Source organism: Galeopterus variegatus, unplaced genomic scaffold (assembly GCF_000696425.1).
Source record: "Galeopterus variegatus unplaced genomic scaffold, G_variegatus-3.0.2 Scaffold1632, whole genome shotgun sequence".
Lineage (NCBI taxonomy): Eukaryota > Metazoa > Chordata > Mammalia > Dermoptera > Cynocephalidae > Galeopterus > Galeopterus variegatus.
Window position 1 is genome coordinate 340,509 of NW_007727743.1, and position 24,777 is coordinate 365,285.

General features: G+C 41.1%; 1 protein-coding gene across 1 annotated transcript in view; it reads right to left on the reverse strand.

The window, feature by feature from the left end:
* Positions 1-24,455, reverse strand: part of SEMA5A (sema domain, seven thrombospondin repeats (type 1 and type 1-like), transmembrane domain (TM) and short cytoplasmic domain, (semaphorin) 5A) — a 161,904-nt gene extending 137,449 nt beyond the window's left edge. The window contains exons 1-5 of the mRNA XM_008578111.1: positions 24,347-24,455; positions 22,007-22,236; positions 21,794-21,876; positions 16,694-16,829; positions 10,426-10,630 (exon numbers count right to left, since the gene is read on the reverse strand). Of these exons, the coding sequence (XP_008576333.1) occupies positions 10,426-10,630; positions 16,694-16,829; positions 21,794-21,876; positions 22,007-22,236; positions 24,347-24,455 (763 nt within the window). The remainder of the gene's footprint in view (positions 1-10,425; positions 10,631-16,693; positions 16,830-21,793; positions 21,877-22,006; positions 22,237-24,346) is intronic.
* Between the last annotated feature and the right edge of the window lie 322 nt (positions 24,456-24,777).

Below are 24,777 nucleotides of genomic sequence, written 5' to 3' on the forward strand. Positions count from 1 at the left end.
GTGTTTTCTGGTTACAGAAAGAAATCTTCATTCTTGAGAAAATTTTATTTTTCTTTTCTCATAACTCAATTTGAATTCCTCAAATAAAAATATTACTTATATAACCAGATCCATTATACTCAGTTGAAGCACAGAAATGAGAATTAAAATAGGTAACAAGAACTGCTTGTGACCTTTAATCTCAAAATGGTTTGAAAATTTCAAACTTAGTTAAGCTTTTATAGCTTTCAGAAAGCCAAAAAGTGGTGCTAATTATTCTCGTGGTCAGATGTGTGTTAATTTGCACTGGATGCTCTTAAATGACAAAAACAAACCAAGGTTCCCTGTTGTTGTTGTACCTGGGGTTAGACTGTGACAACGGCACTGTGATAATTACATGGTGGGCGCATGGACACGTGGACAGGGGGCTGTTCAGCTCTCCACTGACCTGTCCACTCAGCACTTATTTAGTACTTACTAAAGTCAGACAATGCAAAACTGGCAAAGGAAAAGTGTTTTTCTTCACACTGACTTTTCTTCAGTCTATAAGAACATGGGCTACATAATTATAATTTTAGGAATTCTAAAAAGAAGTAGGGTCTTTCAGATCTCTTCCCTTTACTCTTTAAATGATCCCTCTACCCTGGTCTCCTCTGCAGAGGCTTATTTGAAAAGTGATGGGGTGTTTTTACTTCCAGTCACTCCACTGTGCCACAACTTCTGGAGGCCAGCCCATGTGTAAGGCCATTGTCAACGATATTTCATCACGCACCAGAGAATGCACTTACCCCTTCCTAGTCTTCTGACTGCACTACTGTCGGCTTTAGAGTTTAATCACGTAAAGGCCAAGGCCTAAATCTGCTTGATTTAGCCATCATTGCCAGGCAGGGGCCATATATACAAGTTAACAAGGATGACAAGACGTGCTTAGGTAAAAAATGAAAACAGCAGACTTTGCAAACTAAACCAAAGCACAGAAAGCCCTGCAAGTAACTTGGTTGCTGTGATTAGATGTGGTTCCACTTTGCATCAAGAAACAGAGCCCAAGCAACCTCCATCCCTTGGAAAGCTCCTGTTATGTCCCATATGTTAGATTAAATTATTATAGAAAGATTTACTCTGCAGACAACATTCCTCTCAAGGGGCTAAAGATGACAGCTCTGTGGTGACCTGAAAGTGGAATCAGAGAGTTTTCCTGGCTAATGTCTCTTTGGAACCTGGTTACCCCACAAAACTGAGTTCATGGTGCAGGTTACAGGGAATGAAGACAGAAAGCAAGAACGAGATGAGTTATTTAAATGACGAAGTCATTTAAAAGTCTCTCCTAATTGCAGCTGTAAGACTGTATATTCTCATTAGACTCAACAGTGGACACAGGAAACGTTTTCAGTTATTTTCAATTTGCACGCTCGGATCTCACCACAGTGATCCTCAGAGTGGAAAAAAAAANAAAAAAAAATGTATAAAATCTCTTTTAAGACCTGCCAGTATTTTGTATAGAAATGAATAGTTAACGAGTGTTGGTAATAATTGTAAAATGTGTATTACCACAGGAAATGAAATGATGGGAACGGAGGAGCCATTGACCTGAAGTCTATTACCTAGAGAGACTTACGTTCTTAAGATCATCTAGAAAAATCCTTTTATAATAACACTTGCAGATTCATCATCCAATTAGCAGTCAAGTGGGTTTTCTCATAACTGAAATATCCAGTGTATTAGTCCATTTCTGTTGCTTATAACAAAATACCTGACACTGGGTGATTTATAAAGAAAACAAGATGTATTGGTTACAGTGTCAGAGGCTGGGAAGTCCAAAGTCCAGGGAACACATCTGGTGAGGGTCTTGGTGGTGGCAACCATGACCCAGGGGTTTCACATGGCAAAAAATGGTGGAGCAGAGAAAGAAAGAGAGATTAACCTCCTCATTCAGTCTCATTTTAAATTCCTCCAAACCATGCCCATGACCACCATTTTCAATCTATTCATTACAGCAAGGGCCTACAATCTAATCAATCACCTCTTCAAGGCCCCATCTTTTGATTATCATAAAAGGATTTGCCACCCTCAACACTGTCACATGGGGGTCAAGTTTTGGGGGAACACTAAATCCAAGGCATCCAGGATAAAAATGTTTGCTAAAAATGCTTACGCAGGTTCCTAGATGTACTCCACTGACTCTCTAAATTATACCTGCCTTATGAAGTTTCATGTAGAAAGTGGTTTGAATGTTCCTCTATAGCAGAGATGTAGACTTAGCAAAACAAGAAAACCTGTGGTATTTGATTAACATTATTAAAGCCTCCCTGGAGTTATGACATCATCATCTCACATAGAAACAATAAAACATTAACTAGATTTTTTCATAAGCAAGAGGACAGCAGGTTTGGGAACAGGAACCTATTGAGCTGAATCTCCAGCAACTGCTATTAAACCTAAAGGAATTATATCAAAAATTTGTTATCAGGCAGAATCTGTATGTAAAGAGGTAAAGAGAAACAACTTGCATTGTTTTTTGTCCATAAAGCATAATTATTCCTACCTGAGGCAACTCTGAATCAACACTGATCATGTGAAACGTGACATGACAGTGTTGCCCGCCTTATGTGGATCTAAAACAAAGGAAGGCAGAGAGGAAGAAAGACCACGAAGAAAACAGGAAAACTGGCTACTTATGGAATTGACTGCCTCCCATTTAGAATAAATTGAGATATTTATCAATTTATAACTTTTAACTTCATATTACTTTGTGGTTGGGAAGCTAGGCATAAGCTACTAAAATTATTCAGAAAACACTTTTTTACTGTGGAGAAGAACCCAGAAGGGCGCCATATATTATCATAAAAGGATTTGCCACCCTCAACACTGTCACATGGGGGTCAAGTTTTGGGGGAACACTAAATCCAAGGCATCCAGGATAAAAATGTTTGCTAAAAATGCTTACGCAGGTTCCTAGATGTACTCCACTGACTCTCTAAATTATACCTGCCTTATGAAGTTTCATGTAGAAAGTGGTTTGAATGTTCCTCTATAGCAGAGATGTAGACTTAGCAAAACAAGAAAACCTGTGGTATTTGATTAACATTATTAAAGCCTCCCTGGAGTTATGACATCATCATCTCACATAGAAACAATAAAACATTAACTAGATTTTTTCATAAGCAAGAGGACAGCAGGTTTGGGAACAGGAACCTATTGAGCTGAATCTCCAGCAACTGCTATTAAACCTAAAGGAATTATATCAAAAATTTGTTATCAGGCAGAATCTGTATGTAAAGAGGTAAAGAGAAACAACTTGCATTGTTTTTTGTCCATAGAGCATAATTATTCCTACCTGAGGCAACTCTGAATCAACACTGATCATGTGAAACGTGACATGACAGTGTTGCCCGCCTTATGTGGATCTAAAACAAAGGAAGGCAGAGAGGAAGAAAGACCACGAAGAAAACAGGAAAACTGGCTACTTATGGAATTGACTGCCTCCCATTTAGAATAAATTGAGATATTTATCAATTTATAACTTTTAACTTCATATTACTTTGTGGTTGGGAAGCTAGGCATAAGCTACTAAAATTATTCAGAAAACATGTCTAAATACAGAACAAATTAAAATACAAAAAACTAATGTTTCTATATTTAGTCAAACAGAACAATTAGTTGTTTCTATCACATTTTAAGTGGTTTGGCATATATTAAATTGTGCTCAACAGTAGACTTTTCATTTTAATTGGGCCTGCCATAAACTGATATGAAAAAACAAATGGTGTTCATTGATTTCAGGACACTGAGCAGGGTCAGGAAGCAGGAAAACCCCGGCAACACTTTAAATTTGGCTGTGAGACCAAATGCAAAGTGGAAAAGTCTACACAGGTGTATTAGTGTCCTTGGGCTGTTGAAATAAAATACCACATTTTTGAGAACGTAAAGCAACAGAAATTTGTTCTCTCACAGTTCTGGGTGTTGTTAAGTCTAAAATCAGGGTGACAGCAGGGCCATGCTCTCAAGACTGGGTAGAATCATTCTTCATCTCATCCCAGCCTCTGATGGTGGCTGTCCATCCTCGGTGTCCCCTGGCTTGCAGTGGCATCACTCCAATCTCTGCCTGTGTTGCCACATGGCATTGTCCTTACGGTTGAAGGGTCGATCCTACTCTGATATGATCTCATCTTGACTTAATTAATTACATCTTCGAAGACATTCTTTCCATATAAGGTCATATTTTGAGGTACTGGAGGGTTAGGAACTTCAACATATCTTTTGGGGGGACACAGTTTAACCCATAACATCAGGTAATTAGACTTTTGCTATGTTGCTATTATCTGCTGCAATTATTCTATCAATAAACTCAAAACGCGTTAAATCTTATTAAATAAGCAATCAAACTTATATAATGTTCCCTTTTCAGCATATGGGGACCACTTACATAAATAAGCACAGAGAAAGCAAGTCTGAATTAACTTTGGGTTTAAAATTTCCAGTGAGAAGGGAAGAATTTGGATTGATTGTTAAAAAAAAAAAAAAAATCTTTCCAATATGAGAACTTTTCACAAGTTAATACTAATTTATGACACTTAGGTAATTGCAAATTGCTCATAAATATTGAGGGAGATGATTCTTAGGAGCAATAGCTACAGTGAATATATTACTTAGTTATTGATACCTGAAAGGATCTCCTTTCTTAGGTCTCTCAAATTTTTGTATGTTAGTCAAAGGGAATGTCCAGAGCCATACCTCACTGGGCCTGGCCTGACTGTCTTTAAAAGGGGAGCTGGAGGGCTTGCAAATGAGGTGCTGGAAGCAAAACGCAGAGGAGACAGGAATGTCAGGAACAGGATCTCAGCATTTGCTGAGCAGCTGGCAATTTTCATTCTTGCAGAAGACATTTCTAGAGTGCATAGAACTTGGTTTCTTTGTCTTTTTCTACAAACTCATTTGGAAGTCATAACAATTCCCTGAGTCTGATAATAATTACTGGCAAGTAACAATGAAAAAGCCACGTTATGTATTTAAAATATATTTAGCAGGAAAGAGAGGGAGGGTAGTGAAAGGGCGCACGGACCGAGGTGATAAAACGACAGGACCCGAGCTGACAGTTCGCCAGAGAAGTTCCACTTTATTCAAGGACTGCGTGTATATTTATAGGGAGCTGCCGTTCAGGGTTTTGATAGGGGGTGGACGGGGCGGTAGCTGATTGGACAGGGCTGGGCAGGAAGTGAGCCCTGACCTGTGACTGGCTGAGGTTTGGCGCAGGTGGGCTTGGGTGTTGGCACCGTGGGCTTTTTTACTGTGGAGAAGAACCCAGAAGGGCGCCATATTGCTAGTGAATGCTTTCCCCCTCCCCCTCCGCTTGAGTGCCCACGGTGTCCTTACAGGTAGGGAAATGTCACTGTTTACAGTCAATTTTGCACATTCCAAAAAGCTGAAGTCCTTAAGAGTGGAATTCCGTCTTTACCTCGCACCTCCTGAAAACCATTAAACACGATGGGTCTAGGTCGCTGCCCTCAGCAACACTCTGCCTTTGCTCCTCTGTCCTGGCTGTGTGACAGCCCTCTGCAGCTCTCCAAACAAACACCATCACCCCTCCTTCCCTAATTCACACTCTCTGCTGATAAGGTAAGATGGAGGGAATCTGAGGAAGTGCCTGAGACACGCCCAGTAACTGTCCTCTACGTGTTCGGAACACCATGTCCCGTCACACCTCAGATCCCCCATTCACCATCATGTAATACGTGACACCATAACGCTTCCTTACCAGATGTGGACACGGGCCCTCAGCTCATCTTCATCCTCCTCCTGTGACCACTTCTTTCCTGACGTTTTCATTTTGATTTTCTTCTTTGGCTACAAACCGAGGTTTTCTGTTTTTAAAGTAAAAATCACAGGTGCTGTACCCATAAATTTTCCATGTATCTTTTTTTTTTTGAAGGAAAGATTGGCCTAGAATAAATCTCTTGATTCAAATTTACTTTTCCTTCTCATATATGTTGCTCTACTTGAATCTGATATTAAGATGTTTTTTCTTTCTTTCTTAAATCTTCTCCATCATTTGTTTGGCTCCATTTTTCCACTAATTAGTCTTGTTTCATGTTTGTTAAAGACATCCTTGGTATTCTATTGCTTGAGATTTTTATGTGGGGGAGTATCTCCCTGTTTTCTTTATTCCTCAGTGAGTATAATATTCTTGATTTACATTTTCTTTTTTTTTCCCCCCAGAACTTTTGAAACCATGTTTTACAGACTTAAGTAACAGCAAAGCATTTTGAGACCATCTGACTTTTTTCCATTTGTAGGTGTTTTTCCCTCCTGAATACCTAAATAATTCTTTCTTTATCCCTAAAATTTAAAAGCTTCGCCTGCCTACTTTCTAGTGTTCATTTATTCTGAGTCATTGGATCAAATATGGCATGCTTTAAAATTTGCAGACTCAATTCTTCCTTTATTTCAGGAAGACTTTCTTCAATTGTGTCTTTGAGGACAATTTCGAAGGGGTTCTCTGGCTCAAAAACACCAGCTGTTGTAATGTTGCAATGTCTTTGTGGGTCCTTCAAATCTAGAATCTTTTTTATTCCTACATTTGCTACTGCAAGCACGCAAACATTTACCCTGTAACTACTTTAATTTTTAGCTTTGTTTCTATTCACATGAAATTTGTAATTGAATTACTACCTCTGCCATAGCATAAAGAGTTGTTTTGATCCTCCACTTGTTCTCTTACACCTGTGAAATTCCTTTTTCTCTCATTTTGTTTCTTTCATCATTTCAATTTTGGGTGCTTTATTCATATTTTCCATTCTTTAAGCAAAATAACTTTGCGGCAAATGTACTTTTGTTCCTTTGGTGATGTATTCTACTCCATCCACTTTTTTGCAGCCTGAAGTGACAGGGGAGGGACGCAGGAACTGGAGTTCGGCTCAGGCTCTCTCTTTGTTGATGGCTCTATTTTCTGAGATTTTTATAAATATTTCATTCCAGAGTTCAATCCACCTTGAGAGTAGGGAAGGGCACACTCCTGATAAATAACAGCACAAGCTCCCAGTCAGTCCAGTCTGCTCAAAGCCTGTAAGCCTGGGTGTGAACACAGACCCCTTGTATCTGTCTATTACCAGCCCTGAGTTTTCTATGTAAATATCACAAGTTTGAAAATGAAAACAATGATTCAAAGAGAGAGAGAGAGAGAGAGTGTGTGTGTGTGTGTGTATGTGTGTGCCTTCATCCTCTAACTTTCTTTAGCTTCTGGCCAATGTTTTTATATAAAACTTTGAATAATCCTATATAACAAAAAACAAGCATTTCATAAAATATAATACTGAAAGTCAAAAGGAGCAATAGCATTCTTTTTAAAATATCTTTATTGAGATATAATTTGCAAACCACAAAACTCACCTATTGATGTTTAATTATTCTGAGTCGTGCAACTATTGCCACAATCTAAGGTGAGAACATTTTAAGGTCATATTTGATTTAAGGTTAGAACAATTTTTGACACACTAGGATGGAGGCAAGGTCAAAATGAAAAGGATACATTTCATCCTAGAGGGAGAATAGAAGCCACGCGACTGAACGGGGAGGGAACACAGCATCAGAACAGCCGTGCCCATGGGCACTGCCAGAGCTACAGCCCCTGTGAGAGCCAGGAGTCTACTAGGTATTCCAGGTTTGATATCTGTGTCATCAAACCTGGAATCCCAAACCTATGACATCAAACTGATTCTGTTAGTAATTTAGGAAGCACTCTGGCTTCCCATTCTCTAGTTATGAATGGTATCGTCCTGCTCAGGTGAATAGGTATCAATTTCTGGGTAAGGTACAGCACGTGCAATTGGCCTGTAAGGACTCCAGCATGTGTGCCCAAGAGTAGCTTAAGTGTCAAAGGAGATGAATGTCCCTGCTTTGCCATGATATAGTTTTTTAATATTAAATTTCTTAGAAATAAAGAAGACCATGTGAGGGATCACTAAAATATGATATTCTTGAAAACTAAATTATTCTGAATTAAAATTTGCAAAGAAGACATCTCCTTTGTATATTTTTAAGAAAATATATTAAACTGTGCTGTGAGAGTTAAACGAAAAGATTTACAAGTTAGTTGAGACATGAAATTTGCAATTTATAAAGGTTCTAAAGCTGAAATTGTCAAGCTAGTCTTAACAAGCTCAAATACTGTCTGGGAATCCAGTTTCCAGCAGAACTTCTCCTGTGCCTTCCTGACTCACTGCACGTGATCTGGAGCAGGACTCTCTGCAGGACCCTGCATATCCATGGTTGTTTACTGCTGGAAGGTGCCTTCACCCACTGCAAACTCTTCCTCCCCTTCAGTTTAACAATTGACCTGGCTGTGGAGAGTTCTGGATATGGCATCTTCACCCATGATCCCAACCTGTGATTCAAATTAGCAATATCTTGATGTATGCCACAATTCCATTTGTAAGTAGGCAGTAAAATAGAACAAAAGCAAAAAAATCATGTCTGTGGAACAATAAGATGAATTTCTGCAAGATGCATTTGCCCAAAGACACATGGCATATCATTATAATTCCATTTGTAAGTAGGCAGTAAAATAGAACAAAAGCAAAAAATCATGTCTATGGAACAATAAGATGAATTTCTGCAAGATGCATTTGCCCAAAGACACATGGCATATCATTATCACCCTCAGATCTGCAAACGTGGAGACCAGATCAGCCAGCCTGGAATCCCTGCAGCCCGCCAGGCCTGAGATAATGCTCTCAATAAAATGCAGACTGGGAACAGGGAATTTAGGGGGATCAGCACAGTCATGAGATCATTCAAAACACACTTCTGCAAGCAAGTTTCTAGAATCTGTGCTGTATAAAAGCAAAGGACATTGACTATAATTTATTTGTATTATAATTTATCAAATTATAATTTATCTAGGTTGTTCTGTTTTGACTTGATTTAAATTCTGTTCCAACATATTGTTCGTAATAAAAATGCTTAAATATTGTACTCCTGTGGGCAAGTTTTTAAAAAATGGTAGAAGAATTTGCCAAAGACTAAATGTATGTGCCCTCCCCCCCAAATTCCTATGTTGAAGCCCTAATCCCTGATGCAACAGTATTAGGAGGTGGGGCCTTTGGGAGGTGATTAGGTCATGCGAGTGGTGCTCTCATGAATCGGATCAGTGCCCTTATAAGAAAAGGCACAGGAGAGAAGCTCCCTCTCTGCTTAGAGTACACAACAAGCAGGCAGCTGTCTAAAAACCAGGAAGAGAATTCTCACCAGAAAACAAATCTTGCAGGTTCGCTGTCTCCCTCCTGAGTGCAAGGCTGGCTCCTCCTCAGGCAACAGTCAGCTTAAACATCACCTCCTGGCAGAGGCAGACCCCAACCACCCAAGTACAGGGGCCCACCGGGCACTGGCTACCACATCACTCTACTGTACCCACTGCCCACTGTCCTCATCACCTTATTAATGATGCATCTTACTTTCTGATTTGTTTATTTTCTGCCGTCCCCATTAGAATGTGAATTCTGAGAGAGCAGGACAGTGCCAGCTGTCTGCCTGTGGACTCCCCAGCACTTCAAATGAACTTGACAAATAGGAAAAGTTCAGTAAATCTTAGCAACATCACAATTAAAATAAATCAACTGACAAATGTATAAGTATAAATTGAGAAATTCTGTCAAGAAGAGATATATTATTAACAACAAGAACAGCAGTGGTAATTGTGCTCCATGAGAACATGCCAGTTAAACAGAGCACTGGGCAGAGAGTGGGGAGGGACAGACTCCACGGAGGGGCTGCTGTGTCTGGGGGACGTGAAGGCTGAAGGGAGCTAAGCTGGTGAGAGAAACAGTCCTGAGGCAGGCCTGGGCACCCAGAGCTGTCCCTGTAACAAGCCAGGATGAAATGTGCCTCCCACACTCCAGTCACTTTGGAAATTGAAGGTCCAGTTGTTATTTATAATGTGATAAGCATTGTGCCTATATTTGCTATAAAATATTCTGTTACTTAGGTCCCCAAACACATTTTTCAGAATGCTACCATTTACCATTTCCTACCACAGAAATATTTTGCTCGGAGCACTGTTTTTGAACTGATCAGAAATCACCACGACAATCCCAGGCTAACACAAGCATTTCACCCAGCAACTTCCTCTACAAAGCTTTCCATTGTCTTAAATTACCCAGATTAAAATAGACTTGCCAAGAAAACACTTATTTTATGAATAGTTGAGGAACAAAAGTTAAGAAACGAGGCATTGTCCTTCCAATTAAAACTAGGATTAATATAGTAAAAACAGAGTAAAATTAAAATTTCCAAAAAGACGGACAGAAGATGAGGACGAAGGTGAGCCTTATGGGTTTTGCTGGTTGCAGGGAAAGATAACAGACTCAAAGCCTCAGATTAAAATTGCATGTTTAGAATTTAACACACAAAATCAGAAGAGGTAGAAAGCTCCTTGGGGAAGCGTAGAGCTCCTACCTGTGGCTAAGTAGATGATGTGGACGAGCATGTCTCTGCCCTGCACCACGTCAACGGCGACGTGGGAGAAGCGGCTGTTGTCCTCCATGAAGGCTGGCACTGTGGTCACCGGCTGCACCACCTCGTGCATCAGAATGAACTTCTGAGCATCCTGCAGGTTTCTCTCTGTCAGGTTCACGTACAGGCCCTGGTCCACGGTGCCGCACTGCAAGGGAAGGCAGGCCGTGTTACCAACCAGCTGCCTGGACACCCATGAGTGATGGTGGCCACCTCACAGTGGTGACTTGGAAACTGAACGTCACCACCCATACCTGAATGTGCAAGCTTCCCTATTTCCTTCAAAGTCCCCACTGTTGTGTCCCTCCCATTTTAAATTTGAACTCATTATGTTTGGGGAGTCTCTCAACTCCATCATAAATGAACTGATCAGAAGTTAAAAAAAAATAAAGTGGAAGTCATTGCTAACTTTAATTTAAACAGCAGATGCATGGAAACTACTCATCACCTGTGGAGTCACTTGAGAGCTGTCCAGCTAAAGGCACACTATTATGCTAATGCCTCTGTCTGATAAATCAGGTACCCAAATTGAAAATGCAGCAGTCGAAAACGCCATGTAGATTTCTTAGTTTTCCTATTGTAGCAGCGGGTGTGCTACGAGCAAGACACAAATTCCACAGTGAGAGAATCACACCATTTCAATCTGCAAACCATGTAATGTCATTCTAATAACATTCACACGGGAGACGGAAATACTGATGCCCTTATTGCTTTGTGCTTGTACTCAGAGCTAGAAGAAATTTTAAAAATTCATTTAGAGTTTAGGAATCTGAGAAGTACCGTGGCAAATTTGCAAGAAGTGAGGGAGATAAGGAGATAAGGGAAACAGGGAAGGAAGGAAAAGGAAGAAAGGAAAAGGAAGAAGGAAAGAAAGAGATTTTCCTATGGAGAAAATATCACAAAGATGAGTCTGGGATACACAAGGAGAAAACGAAATTGCTGGCGGGTGTTACATACGACAGTTTCTGACAAGGAAGAGGTAAAAAGAGGGTAGAAAAGAAAGCACAGCTTTGCTGGAGCAGAGCTCAGAATCAGAAAATTTCCACCAATACCTCTCATTTCTTTCATAAACTTTAAATCCTGGTACAAATAGTGACTGATTCTCAGCAGAACTTCATATAAGCAGGTTTGATAGAAATGAATTTCTGAGTCCATACTGCCTGAAAATACCATTTATAACATGTCATCTCTAATACTTGGTTTTATAACAGGTTAAAGGTGCAAAAGTGTAAGATGGAAATTGCTTTTTTAAAGTAGATGATATTTTTGTAGTATTTGATAAAATGCCCTACACGCCATAAAATGATAGGTCAATTGTAGAGTTAGACAATCTTGGAGTTAAATGGATTTCACATGTCTAGTCCAATGCCTAATTTAAAACCACATCCTTGCAGGCGCACCCTGCATGAATTCAGGTAAAGGCTCAGCCCTCCAGCTGATGACCCCAGTGCTACTCTGGTTCCCCAAGTCTCCAGCCACACGGCCTCAGGTGAATCCTAACACACGAACCACATGCTGTCAGGTAAAGCCTTGCTTCTTCGCCTCTGTCTTTTTACCTGTAGAATGGCTAGAAAAATACCTACTCTGCTCACTTCTCAGGGCTGTTGTAAGACTAACCGAGATCATCAGTGTAAAGCATTTGTAAATTAACTGTAAGTACTTACAAATGCCAAAGAACAAGATAATGTGCCTTTCACAGAGAAGCCATTTAACCAATGGTAAATGATAAATGCGTTCGTCTTGTAGCAGGACAGCAATTCTATGGTCCATTGAGCTGCAGTGGCCAGAGGGAAATGAGTGAATAAATAAGGGACTGAAGGAATCAATGTGAGCACACAAGCAGTTGCTACTAAGGGAGGGGGCAGGAGGAGGCTGTGCCTGGAGATCTTATATAATTATGGTATTTAACAGTAACACTTGGAGGACAGGGACATTGCCTGTCAACAAGTGTTACGAAAAATGTAAACGAGCTCTGCAGGACTTGGTCTGAAGTCCATGCAGTGAGCTCTAGCGTGCAGAGTGTTTGGTGGTTTACTCTTCCTGAAATTGACGGCATACCCAAGGCACAGGTGGCAGCTAGCTACCTGCCTGCAAAGTGAAGTTTGCACACAGGTCTTGTTTCAAACACATGGTGTTTTTAAGAAACTGGCCTCATAAGAGCCAGGAGGCATAATATAAAAATGAGGACCTCTCACTGCTCTTGAGAAACCCAGAGAGGTGCAGAACTGAGAGAAAATTCTCAGTGGGCTGGGGCTCCATGGCAGGAACGCTCACCACGCCTGCTGGTCTTTACTCCAGGATCCGATGTCTCATGTAGGTCATCTGCCTGAATTGTCTAGAATTGGTTTTGAAGTACACTCTACTGCTTCTTGGTTTCTTTTTGCAAGACTTTAATGAATATCCCACCCAAAGATTCTGTTCCAAATATTTTGAAAGTTACTCAGATTTACAGAATATATGTATCAGATTGTAGGAAACTTACCTAGCTCTCTAAGGGCTGTAAATGCTCTAGCTGGGCCTTATATACTGGTTACCTGCACTGTCTGTGTCAGGTACTGAGTGATACCCCGGGGACACTGTGCAAGAGGAAAACAATAAAAGGAACAAAAGCACAGCCATTGCCCACGACCCACAGTGGCTGTCATGTTAACACCTGTTCAAGTGATGAGGTCAGTAATTCCACTGTTTTTTAAAACAATAGTAAACACTTGAGTTTTTTTTTTTTAATTTACTTGTTTCAAGGACAACAAATCCATCCTTGTCCTCACACACCAGCGCTTGGTGGTCAGGCTCACGATCATCTCAACTGTGCTGAGAGGCCGATGGTGATGCACCTCCCTTCACTTGCTTCCTCGCTCCATCCCACCTTGCTGCAAACATGCCTCGTGGCCCCAGGGGTCCCAGTGGATATGGCCCCATCTCTGCCTTTGGTCCTCCAACAGTAGCCTCCTCAGATGCTTAACCACTTTCGAGGGTCTGTGTTTTCCATTTGGGCTCCATCCTTTTAGATTGGTGGCATTCAACCCTGCAGAGAAAATTCTGGAGCCTGTTATATCACAGCTGTGCCACTGGTTCTGGCTGATGCTTTTAGTGCCTGATGCTTTTCTTAGTGAGGCTCAGGTTTGGGTAACTTTGGGGATGGCAGCCTTTAACAGGGCATATTTTCTGAGTAAGAGCGAGGGTGGATTCTTGATTGCAACTGATAAAAATAATAGTTTTTGTTTCTTCATTATTGTTTTCAATTGATATTTTTGTATTTAATTTGGAAATATTATGTACTGCCCCTCCCAGCCCATTCTTACTGAACCTCAGTCCCCTTTCTGCTCCTCTAATTAATCAGCTACTTCTAGTACACAAGTGCTGCATAAAATTCCAAATGTCAGCAGGAAAAGCAAGAATAAAAACATATATCTAACCACTTCTCACTGTCTGTTATCACAAACATAAGGCCTTTTTATACATGTTTGATGGAAGGATCCTTAGTTCAAACTAAATTCTTACTCTATGCCCATCTGGATGGTCTCAGGAATGCCCATCAGGATACCCATGCCAGTGTGGCATCAAACACAGTAAACAGAAATAAAACACCAGGCACATATTTGTACCAGGGGTCATACAAAGAATCACCATAATCTGTAACTTTAGTTCCCTACAAGTATTAAATTCTGCTCGAAGACAGGCTCAGCTAAGCAAACTTCCTGCCTGAAACCAGCCACATTTCGCATGCGTTATTCATTATGCTGCATGGGCTTATTTCCATCTCAGAAACGCGACTAAGCCTCTCAGTGTGACGCTGGCATTATGAAACCAGACGCTCTTGGCCTTAGGAAATGAAGGGATTTGCTCGCGCTGCAATTGTATCCAGGTGAATGGGCTAAAAGTTATCCACGGCATGGAGTTGGTGAGGCGTTATAACGTTTACTAAGTCACTCTGTTCATTGTGAAGACTTTTGAAATATAAACATCGATACATTAAAATACACTATAAATATAGTTAATTTTTTAAGCTTCAGAATTTTACAAAGAACTTTCTTAAAAGGAATGATATATTTTCTCCTCTATATAATGGGAGAATGTTGGGAGTTCAGGGGAGACGTCTCTCATCTGAGAATTAAGCAGGTGGACCACAGGGGGCCACAGATTTGTGACCCCTTAACCTTTGGCAGGGGGGATGGGACAGCCAAGGGGGCTTCGTGGCCTCAGTGCTACCTCCTCTGTATAAGGGGAGAAAAATGAGACAATGCATATATTTACCCAACTTGTGATGCCCAGAAGACACCAAATAAAGGGTCCCTAGGAGACATCTTTATCAAATACATTATACAGTAAACAATGCACATTCACTGATATTATCCAAATTTATTCCTAAAATATTCCCACACATTTGTGTCCCTCCTTCCACATTTTATTAAGGAAAACACGAGATAGAAGATGCTAAGTAATCTGCCCAAGGAAAGCAGTAAATGGTGCAGACGACATGTAAACCTGTCACCTTATTCTCAATCACGTGCTCTTTTAAAAATGTAAAATACTATAACAAATAAACAAAAACTCTCTCAAAACACTTAACAATTGAATGACCATTGCCAAAGCCCAAGAAAGGTATAAAATAATCAAACCCTTCCATTCTCTCAGTTTCCTCAGAAGCCAAGGGTTTCATGCTTTGGGGTGATGAATCAACTGGGATTTGGAGTCCTAGACACAGGACCCATCCTACCACTGATTAGGGATGGTAACCCACAGTCCTTTAGTCAAAACAGAATGAGATTCTGCATCTGAGGACTAACGTTGGGACCTCATCATCTGTGCAGCCTTAGTCACATCATCTGTCCTGAGGCTCAGCATTCTTCTCTGCATATGGAAAGGTCATCACCCAGCACAGCACGGCTGCACACGAGAGGATTCACTGCAAGCACCTTGCACAGCGTCTGGAACTTGGTGGTGTTAAACATTACACTCACGATGACAATGGTGATTATTACATGAAAGTTGACAGTAAGAGGCCCTCAAGGGAAGCCTGCTGCTATGGACTAAATGTTTGTGCAGATTCACACGTTGAAACCCTAACCCCCCGTGTGGCTGCATTTGGAGATGGGGCCTTTAAGGAAGTTATTCAGGTTAAAAGAGGTCACAAGGGTAGAGCCCTGACCCACTGGAACTGGTGCCCTAGGAAAGGCGAAGAGACACCAGAGTTCTCTCTCTCCACCATGTAAGGACACAAGGAGAAGGTGGCTATCTGTGAGCCAGGGAGGGAGTCCTCACCAGAAAATGACCTGCTTACATCTTGATCTTGAACTTCTAGTCTCTAGAAATGTGAGAAAAGAAATTTCTCTCTCTCTCTTTTTTTTTTTTAAAGATGACTGGTAAGGGGATCTTAACCCTTGACTTGGTGTTGTCAGCACCACGCTCACCCAGTGAGCAAACCAGCCATCCCTATATGGGATCCGAACCCGTGGCCTTGGTGTTATCAGCACCACACTCTCCCGAGTGAGCCACAGGCCGGCCCAGAAATTTCTCTTTTTTAAGCAACTCAGTCTGTGGTATTTTGTCAAAGAAGCCCAAGCAGACTAACACACCTGCTGACTGACTGAATCTAAGTAAATCACTTAACCTCTTTGAGTCTCAGCTTCTTCTGAACAGTGGAAGACGGCAATAATGACCCACAAAGCCCCTTGTACCTTCATCGTCCTGTAATTTTACAATTTATAGGTGAATGGACTCCATCTCCTCTACTTTTCCCCCCGCGGTCCCCACCACGTCTGTTCTCCCCAGCAGGAAATCTCGCCACACTTGCCAATTAGAGCTCTAATCCTATTTGTGCGTCTCCACTGCTCTGTGCTCCAGCTCCCACTCATTGGAACGTCATTCATTAGGGATCAGAGATTCTGGGGACACGGCACCCACCATCATTAGCACTAATTGAAGCCTGGACTCCTAACCCACTGCAGAGTGCTGGCCTCTTTCAGTCCAGTCTCAGGCATCGCAGCTGACAAAAGACCCTTTTTTGGTCCAGGCGCCACAGTTGACAAAAGGCCCTGGTCTATTGACATTAGCCAAGCTGAGTGTGGGACCATCCACGGGGGGCGGGGGAGACGGCAGCTATGCTGTGCACCACCAGGGTGCCCTACAGACTGCCCCAGCATGTCTACACCAGGTTTCTGCCTTTGTCATGGGAGGATGCCCAGAATCACTTTGTGCCCCCTGAACTTACCTGGAAGTTGGGGTTGGGGTTGGGATAAGGCAACCAGGCGGAGCGTGAGTTCTCCTGGTACTTGAAGGGGCCAGTGAAGGCCTGCGAGATGGCACTCAGGTTGAAGACACACACAGCCGAGGCAGCGATGCTGTTGCTGGGCACCGGGGAAGAGAGAGGACAGGCGGTCAGAGAGCCCCACAGCAACGGCTGACCTCCCAGTGACACAGCAGGCAGCAGCTGGGACGTGGGAGTTGCTGTTAGAGACCTTGGGAGCCCAGTCTCTCAAACATGCCAGGGGATAAAGCTGGAGCAGTGAACGGGATTTCCCTGTGATCTCTATGTAGGGGAACATTTCTTCCTTGATATAGAAACAAGGTCAGTTAGCGGTTGTGACACTTGTAATCCCGCCAGATGGGATTAATTCCCTCAGCCACCAAAAGGGCAACACGAGATTGTGAAGAGCACTATTTTGACTTTTAAATTCTGGGAAAAAAAGGTTTTCTCCTCTGTGAATGGGGCCACTCACCACTTTTGTGCAGCTCTTTTCCCAGCCCATTTATCTGGTCACTTTAGTTGACAGAGGGACCAGCTTCTTCTTTTTTTAAATCCCTAGATATCTGTTTTTGTCTTCCTTTAAAAAATAATCAACTCAAAGTATTTTGTAAAAAGTACCTGTGAGACCCTTCGTGTTTTCTGTTTGTTTTTTAATTTAAAAAAGGATTTTAAATTCAAAGGGTCAGGGAGAAAAATTAGATATAGCACTGACATATGAAATCTTGAAGTTTTAATTTAGAATTCAAGCTCTGCAGAGAAAGCTGTGAACGAGAGGCCTCAGAAGGTCAGTGCCCTTTCACTAAGCACAAAAACAGCTGAATATTTTGGTTAAAAAAATTTGCATTTTGAGGTCAGCTCCTGTTCTCAAAGGGAAAATGGGGATAAAAGGAGAAAGCTTATAAATATTTTCTGTATTAACTCTCTGAGGCAATATTATGTCCACTCCTCATCAGTTGATTTTCTTGTATCAAAGGAAAAATCACAGAAACTCCAAAACTGAAATACCTACCTTATATTTGTTTTATTTTATAGACACTGAATAGGTGCTAGACACTATTCTAAAGGCTGTACTAATTCCAATTCGTGTAATCTTCAAAAGGTAAGGGAAATTTCAGATAAGGAAAATAAGACACTTGCTCAAAGTCCCCCAGCTACTACATAATGGGGCTGGACTTGAACCCAGGCAATCTGGCTCCAAAGACCAGGATCTGAATTCTTCGTGAGAGCTCTGTGTGAAGCAGACAGACAGCATCAGGAAGCATCCCCACGGAAGGTAAGGTGGTGAGGACAGAGAGGCGTTTCCTCCAGGAGTCCAGCACCAAGGACAGGGGCCAGCAGGCAGCCAAGTGCCCCAGTGCCAGAGAGTAAAGGGGCGGACACTAAGTATCAATTTATTCATTTTGCTATTTTTATTCTTCTTTTTACTGCTCCTTGAAAAGGAAGAACATGAGAAGTCAAATCACAAGTGCAGGGAAGAATTAGCCTTTGAACATGTGGGTGGACTTTCATAAGAGCAAGAAAACAACTATGCTGGAGTGAGCATGGCCAGACACCCACGACGGATTCCATTCAGGGCTGGCCTGGGCTCTAGTTTCAGCCGGGAAATGCCCCTGGATGTCCCAGTAGCTCCAGTCTCAGCATCCCTCACTGCTGTTAGGGGAACACTTCCTCTTGACCCCTGGTGAGCCAAGCACTGTTGGTGCAGCACTCCCATCTCCACCCCCTCGGCCTTTCACTTGCTGTGCTCTGGGAGGGATGGGGAAGGAAGGGCATGTGTGAATCCACCCCACCCCTCCCCTCCTCCTGGATGGGCCTGCCTGCAGAAAGTACATGTTCACCTTCCCCTCTGGGGTCTCCATCCCTGTGAGCTGGTGAGGCCTGCCCAGGTCTAGACTGTCAGTGACGACCACATAAGTGAGTCCTCTGAAAGCTGGGATCAGTATTAATAAGCTCTACTGGCTAACAGACCCACAGCCACACGCTCCAACCTGGCCTCTACAAGTAATCAAGGTAATAACGTGCCTTCATTTAATGCTCCATTTATTTCTTAACTTGTTTAGAGCCCAGGTAGATAAAAAAAGAAAGGTGCTAGAGAACCTCTTGGTAAGACCAAAAATAGGGAGACTTAAGTTTGCTTCTGTTTGAAGCCATTGGTAGAAAAGAAGTTCCTTCTAGCTCTTCATCTCCTTAGGATCGAAGAGCAATCTAAGCTCCCACTCCCTCCACAACTTCACCATGCATCCATATCTATACATATTTTACCATACTATCTATCTATCTATCTATATATATATATAATATCTATATTAAATACAACAATAGTTGTACATAGCACACTATTTATACTATATACAACTATAATAGTAAGCAACCATTATAGCCAAAACCTCCTGAGACTCCATTTCGGTAACATACTATTTCCCTCAGCCCAACTCATGCACAAGTGGTTGAGAAAACCACACAGTCCTAATGACAAAATGGGTCAGAATGGTTTCCTTTTCCCCCATTCTCCTAGTGCTAAGAAACCTTGACAAATATAAAGAGGCATTCCCAGACCCTGAGCACAAGGCTTAGCCACACCACTGCACCATCTTCTAACTCAGAGACAGGACATAACCAGCTACAACAACATTCACTTTCTTTCAGTGTGAAGCAAGTCCTCTAAAGAATGTGGTCATGTGTTGAGAAGGTAAGATCAAGGCTGAGACATGAGAGGGAGGAGAGGTGGACAGATTGTGGGATTAGAGATGCACGTCTCAGAAATTCATTCCCAAGACAAAGTGAGAATAAGTGTTCAGGAGAGAAAGGAAAGATATGATGGTTCTGTGTCTGCAGGTATAGATGCTACGTGCAGGGGGACTTCTGACATGATGAGTATGTGCAGCAGTAAAAAAAAAAAAATAGTCTGGAATAGTCGGTGTAGTGGACTGAATTATGTTCCCCCCAAACTCCCTGAAACTTGAATTCTGTCCCCCAAGTTTTATGTATTAGAAACTTAGCCCTCACTGTGACTGCTAAGAGGGTGGGAAATCCTATTATGGTAATTCAAAGGTGAAGCCTTGACGAGGTGATTGGATTGTAAGACCCTGCAGTAGTGAATGGGTTAAAAATGGTGGTCGGGGCATGGTTCTTAGGGCTTTGAAAGAAGAGAAGAGTCTGTTCTTCTCTCTCTGTGTCTGCTCTCTCTGCTTCCACCATCTTGCAATGTGAGACCCCTGGGTCACTGTCACCACCACCAGATGGACTTTGGACCTCCCAGCCTCAGAAATTGTAAGCAATACATTTCACTGTCTTTATAAATCACCCAGTTCCAGGTAATTTTGTTATAAGCAATGGAAATGGACTAATACAGTCAGACACTTGTTTTTTTTTACTATCTAAATTGACAATTCACCATTTTGGAATGGCTCAGATATGACACTTAGGTAACTTTTGACATTGGTGGCATTTTTTAGCTTTGTTTTTGTGTTTTGTTTTCATTTTTCCCAGAGCCAGGGGAATGAACAGCTGAGTAAGGAAAGCTCCCCTGTGTGTAAAATTGATGTCAACTGAGTGACTGAGCGTTTGTCTTGTGCAAACCACAGTACTTCTTAAACAAGGTTTTGGAAAGCAAATCAACTTCAGAAACCAGAAATTGATTTAAAAAAGAAAAAAAAAAACTAATCAAGGAGGAAAAATAACCTCTAGTGCAGATTTACAATACTAAAGATGTCATGATGGAGTGAGGGTGGGGTGCAGCCATCCATAGTAGTCTTATTTTTCTACCTTCCTGTCAGAAAGAAGACTTGATGGGGAAAATGTTGTTATCAAGTGAGCATTAACAATTAAGTTCAGCCGTAGAAAGAGCAGGAAGGAAAGGTTAGCAAGGAGGTCAAGGGCTGGTGAAGGGACCCTCTAGAAACACAATTCCTGGGTAGGCTTTGGATACCCAAGAGATAAAAAAGTAAATGAAAAATACACAGAAAGCAGAGCAGACATCATAGGGTGACCAACTGTCCCTGTTCATCCAGGACTAGGGTGTCTTCCAGGATGCAAGGCTGATGTCAATGCTGAAACTGAGATAATCCAGGAAAACCAGGACTGTTGGTTGCCCTACACATTTATCAGCACTTTGAACCCATCCAGATTAAGATCGTTTGCTTTGGATACAAATAACTGGCTTGTGTCCACAGTGTTAGGCCACCAGATTAGAGATTTCAAAGGTGATCCAAAGCAGAAGCCATAGTATGGAATCATCACTAGCACTGGCAATGTGGAAGAAAGTGGAGCTCACAGGCTCAGTGTGTTCTTTAGTTCCTGGGGGTGGGCTGTGCTCTTGCCGAGTCTTATCACAGCACACCAGCTAAGGATGCAAAAGAACTGGGGGGTTATACAGTACTTTGCCAGACTGAGTGAATGTAAGATCAGGAAACTTCGTATGGATTACCCAGTTCAAATATTGTCCCTGCTGAAGTTAGGGGTATCCCACTAAAAGAAAAAAATACTATAATTTTTTCAATAATATTTTTAAAATATAGTTGCCATTTACAAAATGTGTTCTAAAACAATGGTTTAAAATGCAGCTATGGCAAAGTGAGAATGTGCATTTTATCTACGAGAAGGGGTTTAGGCAAGAGTTATATTATCTTGAAGATCAGACTTTCCAGATAACAGTGCCTTCATTATGCACAAATGCATGACTTGCATATTGAAAAAAAAAAAGAAAGAAAATCTTCTAAAGTGTGCTGGAATTTCAGAAAGTGCACAGAACACATTGGAAAATCAAGAAAGAGAAATTTATAATGGAATATTTTGATATTACTATTACCTAAAGACAGATAAAGCTTTTTCGATTAGTTTTATTTTCCTAATATCAATCTCACAAATTACCAAATCACATATTTTCGTCCAACATTTAATTCATACAAAAAAGTCTTTTTATTTTTTTATTTTTTTTGGCTGTTAGCCCAGAAAAATAAGAAAGATTTCCTTCAAAGCAACTTTAAAACCTCAAAGGTCAAAGAACAAAAGACTCATTCAGAATGAGTAAAAGAGAAGGAAAAGAAACTGTTTCAAGCTACGTACACATTGGTGGTGAAGATGCCATAGATCAGATCCAGCTCTGGCAGGAAGAAAGTGCTCTGCAATTCGTTGTAGTAGAAGGGGACCTCCCCAGGGCGGGAGCAGTTCAGGCGCGCCTTCATGAACGTGGTCCAGGTGTCCTCCAGAAGGAACCGTCCCCCAATGTCATTCTTGCAGGAAGAAAGTGCTCTGCAATTCGTTGTAGTAGAAGGGGACCTCCCCAGGGCGGGAGCAGTTCAGACGCGCCTTCATGAACGTGGTCCAGGTGTCCTCCAGAAGGAACCGTCCCCCAATGTCATTCTTGCAGACCCTGGCTGCTCTTGAGAACACAGTTTTTCCACAGTCATGCTCCACAGCATTTTCTCGGAAAAAGAAGTAGGTGAAATTCCCAATGTCGTAAGATGACACGAAGTTTGGTTCTGGAAGCAATAAGAAAGGAGAAAAATCTCAACAACCAGGTGCTATTCCTGGTTTGCTTTGCCGGCTCAGTATGTCTTCCGAGGAGACACAGTTTTGTTTCAGGATAAATGGGAAGCCCTGAAAGCAGTTTAGTGATTAAGCTACTGGGGAACTCAGTGTCACCCAGAAGTTCTCAATGATGGAAAACTGCCAGCATGATTCCACACCTAAGTATCCTTAGCTAAATCAGACTTCATGTTAATAAGACATTAATACCATCAAAAACCTGCAGCAGTATATTTTAGAGGAATACATATTACTTTATTTGCAAATTCTCATATAGCCTTCAGAAAGACAGGGAAAAAATAAGGTTAAAAAGATGAAATGTGATTTAGAATACGGAAGTCTACTGTCATGTTTCTTTGTGTATAAGACAACAAAATTCTCTGACTTATATAAATGTGTATGACAACTTTGACATAATTTTTGAGCTTTTACTAAGGACTGTAAAAATGTTCTTTACTGGTGAAATCTGGAACAAAAACTGCAGCTGTAAGGTTTATGCCTAGAATTAGCTTTAGCAATTCCTGTTACTATGGTGACCATGTAATCGTGAGAATCAATCTTTATTTTCTTATTTCTGTCGATAGGAAATCCATTTGAGGAGGAAGGGTCCTGAGATGGAGCTATTGCCTTGCCACTTTCTGGTCTCATAATTAGCTTAAACGGAGGGATTGAGAAATGACAAAATTATGACAAAGCTTAATCATCAAGCTCATTGGGAATTTAGGAAATAAAGATTATCAACTGAATTTCACATATAGCATTTAAATTATCTTCTTGACTTCCTGTTTGAACCCACTGATGACAGATAATACCCTGTGAGACAAAGATATGCTTTAATATTTATTTTTAAAAACTCTAATGACCAAGTTTGATTCTTACTCTTTTCTCTATTTCTAAGAACTTTCCATTCAATCAGTAAGCATCTGCATTTTATGGTGCAATTAGGGTAATTATGGCAATAACCTCTGGTGTTCAAAATTAATGGAAAGATACAGACAACAGCTATATCCACAAGGACACATTTTCAGGGACAATTAGTTTGTCGGGGCAATTCAATTGGCCTTTAACTTTACCAGATCCAATTGGATTGCACCAATAAACATGTTATTGGCAGGACAACTAAAAATATGTTGGGCTGCAAGACGAGCCATTGATGTTAAGAATAAAATATACAACAGGCTCACCTAAATATAGCCATTGACTTCAGATATTGACACAGAGTTGGCACTGTCTACTCTGCTACTCTGTCCAGAAAGACTGTTGCCAATTTTCCATCAATACATATAGTCAATAACAACACAAAATGTTTCAATTTAAGTCACCTTTACATTTTAAAAATATAACAAATATTCTAAATGGCTTATGTATTGTGTTTTCCCCTTCAGTCCATTATATTGTTAAGTCATTTAAGCACATCAAGTAATACAGAGAGATTTCAACAAGAACCGATTCTAATTTATAAATGTCAAACATATTCTTAGATCGCTGCTGCTTTAATCTGAAAGAGTATATTTTAAAAAAAAAACCTGAATTGCATTAAAATATACAAGATAGAAGTTAGATAAATTTACTGTTATAGAACGCTTTAATATCCTGGAGAGATGGTCATATAACAGCAGGTTATATATCTGTAACTTGTGTTTTTGAAACATAAGGAAAATGTTGGGGAGATTTTTGAATCTGTGTTTACTATGAGTCTCCAAAAGAGGATAACTTGCTAAAGCAGACTTCTAAAGCAAAGACGTAGGGCAATTACAAAACTATATTTGGTGTGCAGAGAGAATATTCACCTAGATTTCTAATTCTAAAGAAAAGGCTAAATCATTTCAGAATATGTTCTATACCCAGACTCATAAAACCAGATTATAGTTTAAGCATTATACTGAAAAAAGTAAACAAGCAAAAAACCATCATTCAACAGTGACAGCAACAACAAAGCCCATCTAAGATGCAGAAAACCAGGAGAGAAGGCGCATGGGGACAGAGAATGTCTAGCCTGGGGCTAAGGTTATAGGCACATGTCCGTGAGTATGAGGCAGAGTCCACCAAGATTTACCAAACACACTCACAGCTGCCCACTTCTGCTACTACCTTGAGGACAAATAGCATGAGAAACACGTAGTTTTTCTCTAGTATCTCTAGTATCCAACAAGTCTTGGTCAGGAAAGCAAGCAGCTACAAACGGAAGAAGATCTGCCATGGTTTCTTCCAGCCTGAGGCTGAGTCTAACAAAAACACAGAAAATATCTGCAGAGTGCTAAGTCTCATGCGCCAGGCTCTGTGCTGCAGGCTTTACATTCCATGCTCATTAAACTCACAAGAACCATAGAGGTAGGTGCGGTGCTCTTCTTTCCATTTCACAGATGAGGACGCTAAAGCTCAGAGGCTTAATACTTCGTCCAAGTTCACACAACTAGCACTGGGGTGGAGGAGGTCCTGAATCCAGACAGTCTGATTTCAGAGCCTCTCCACTTAACATTGCACTACACTCAAAAAATAATGGTCTACAGGAAAACAATCAA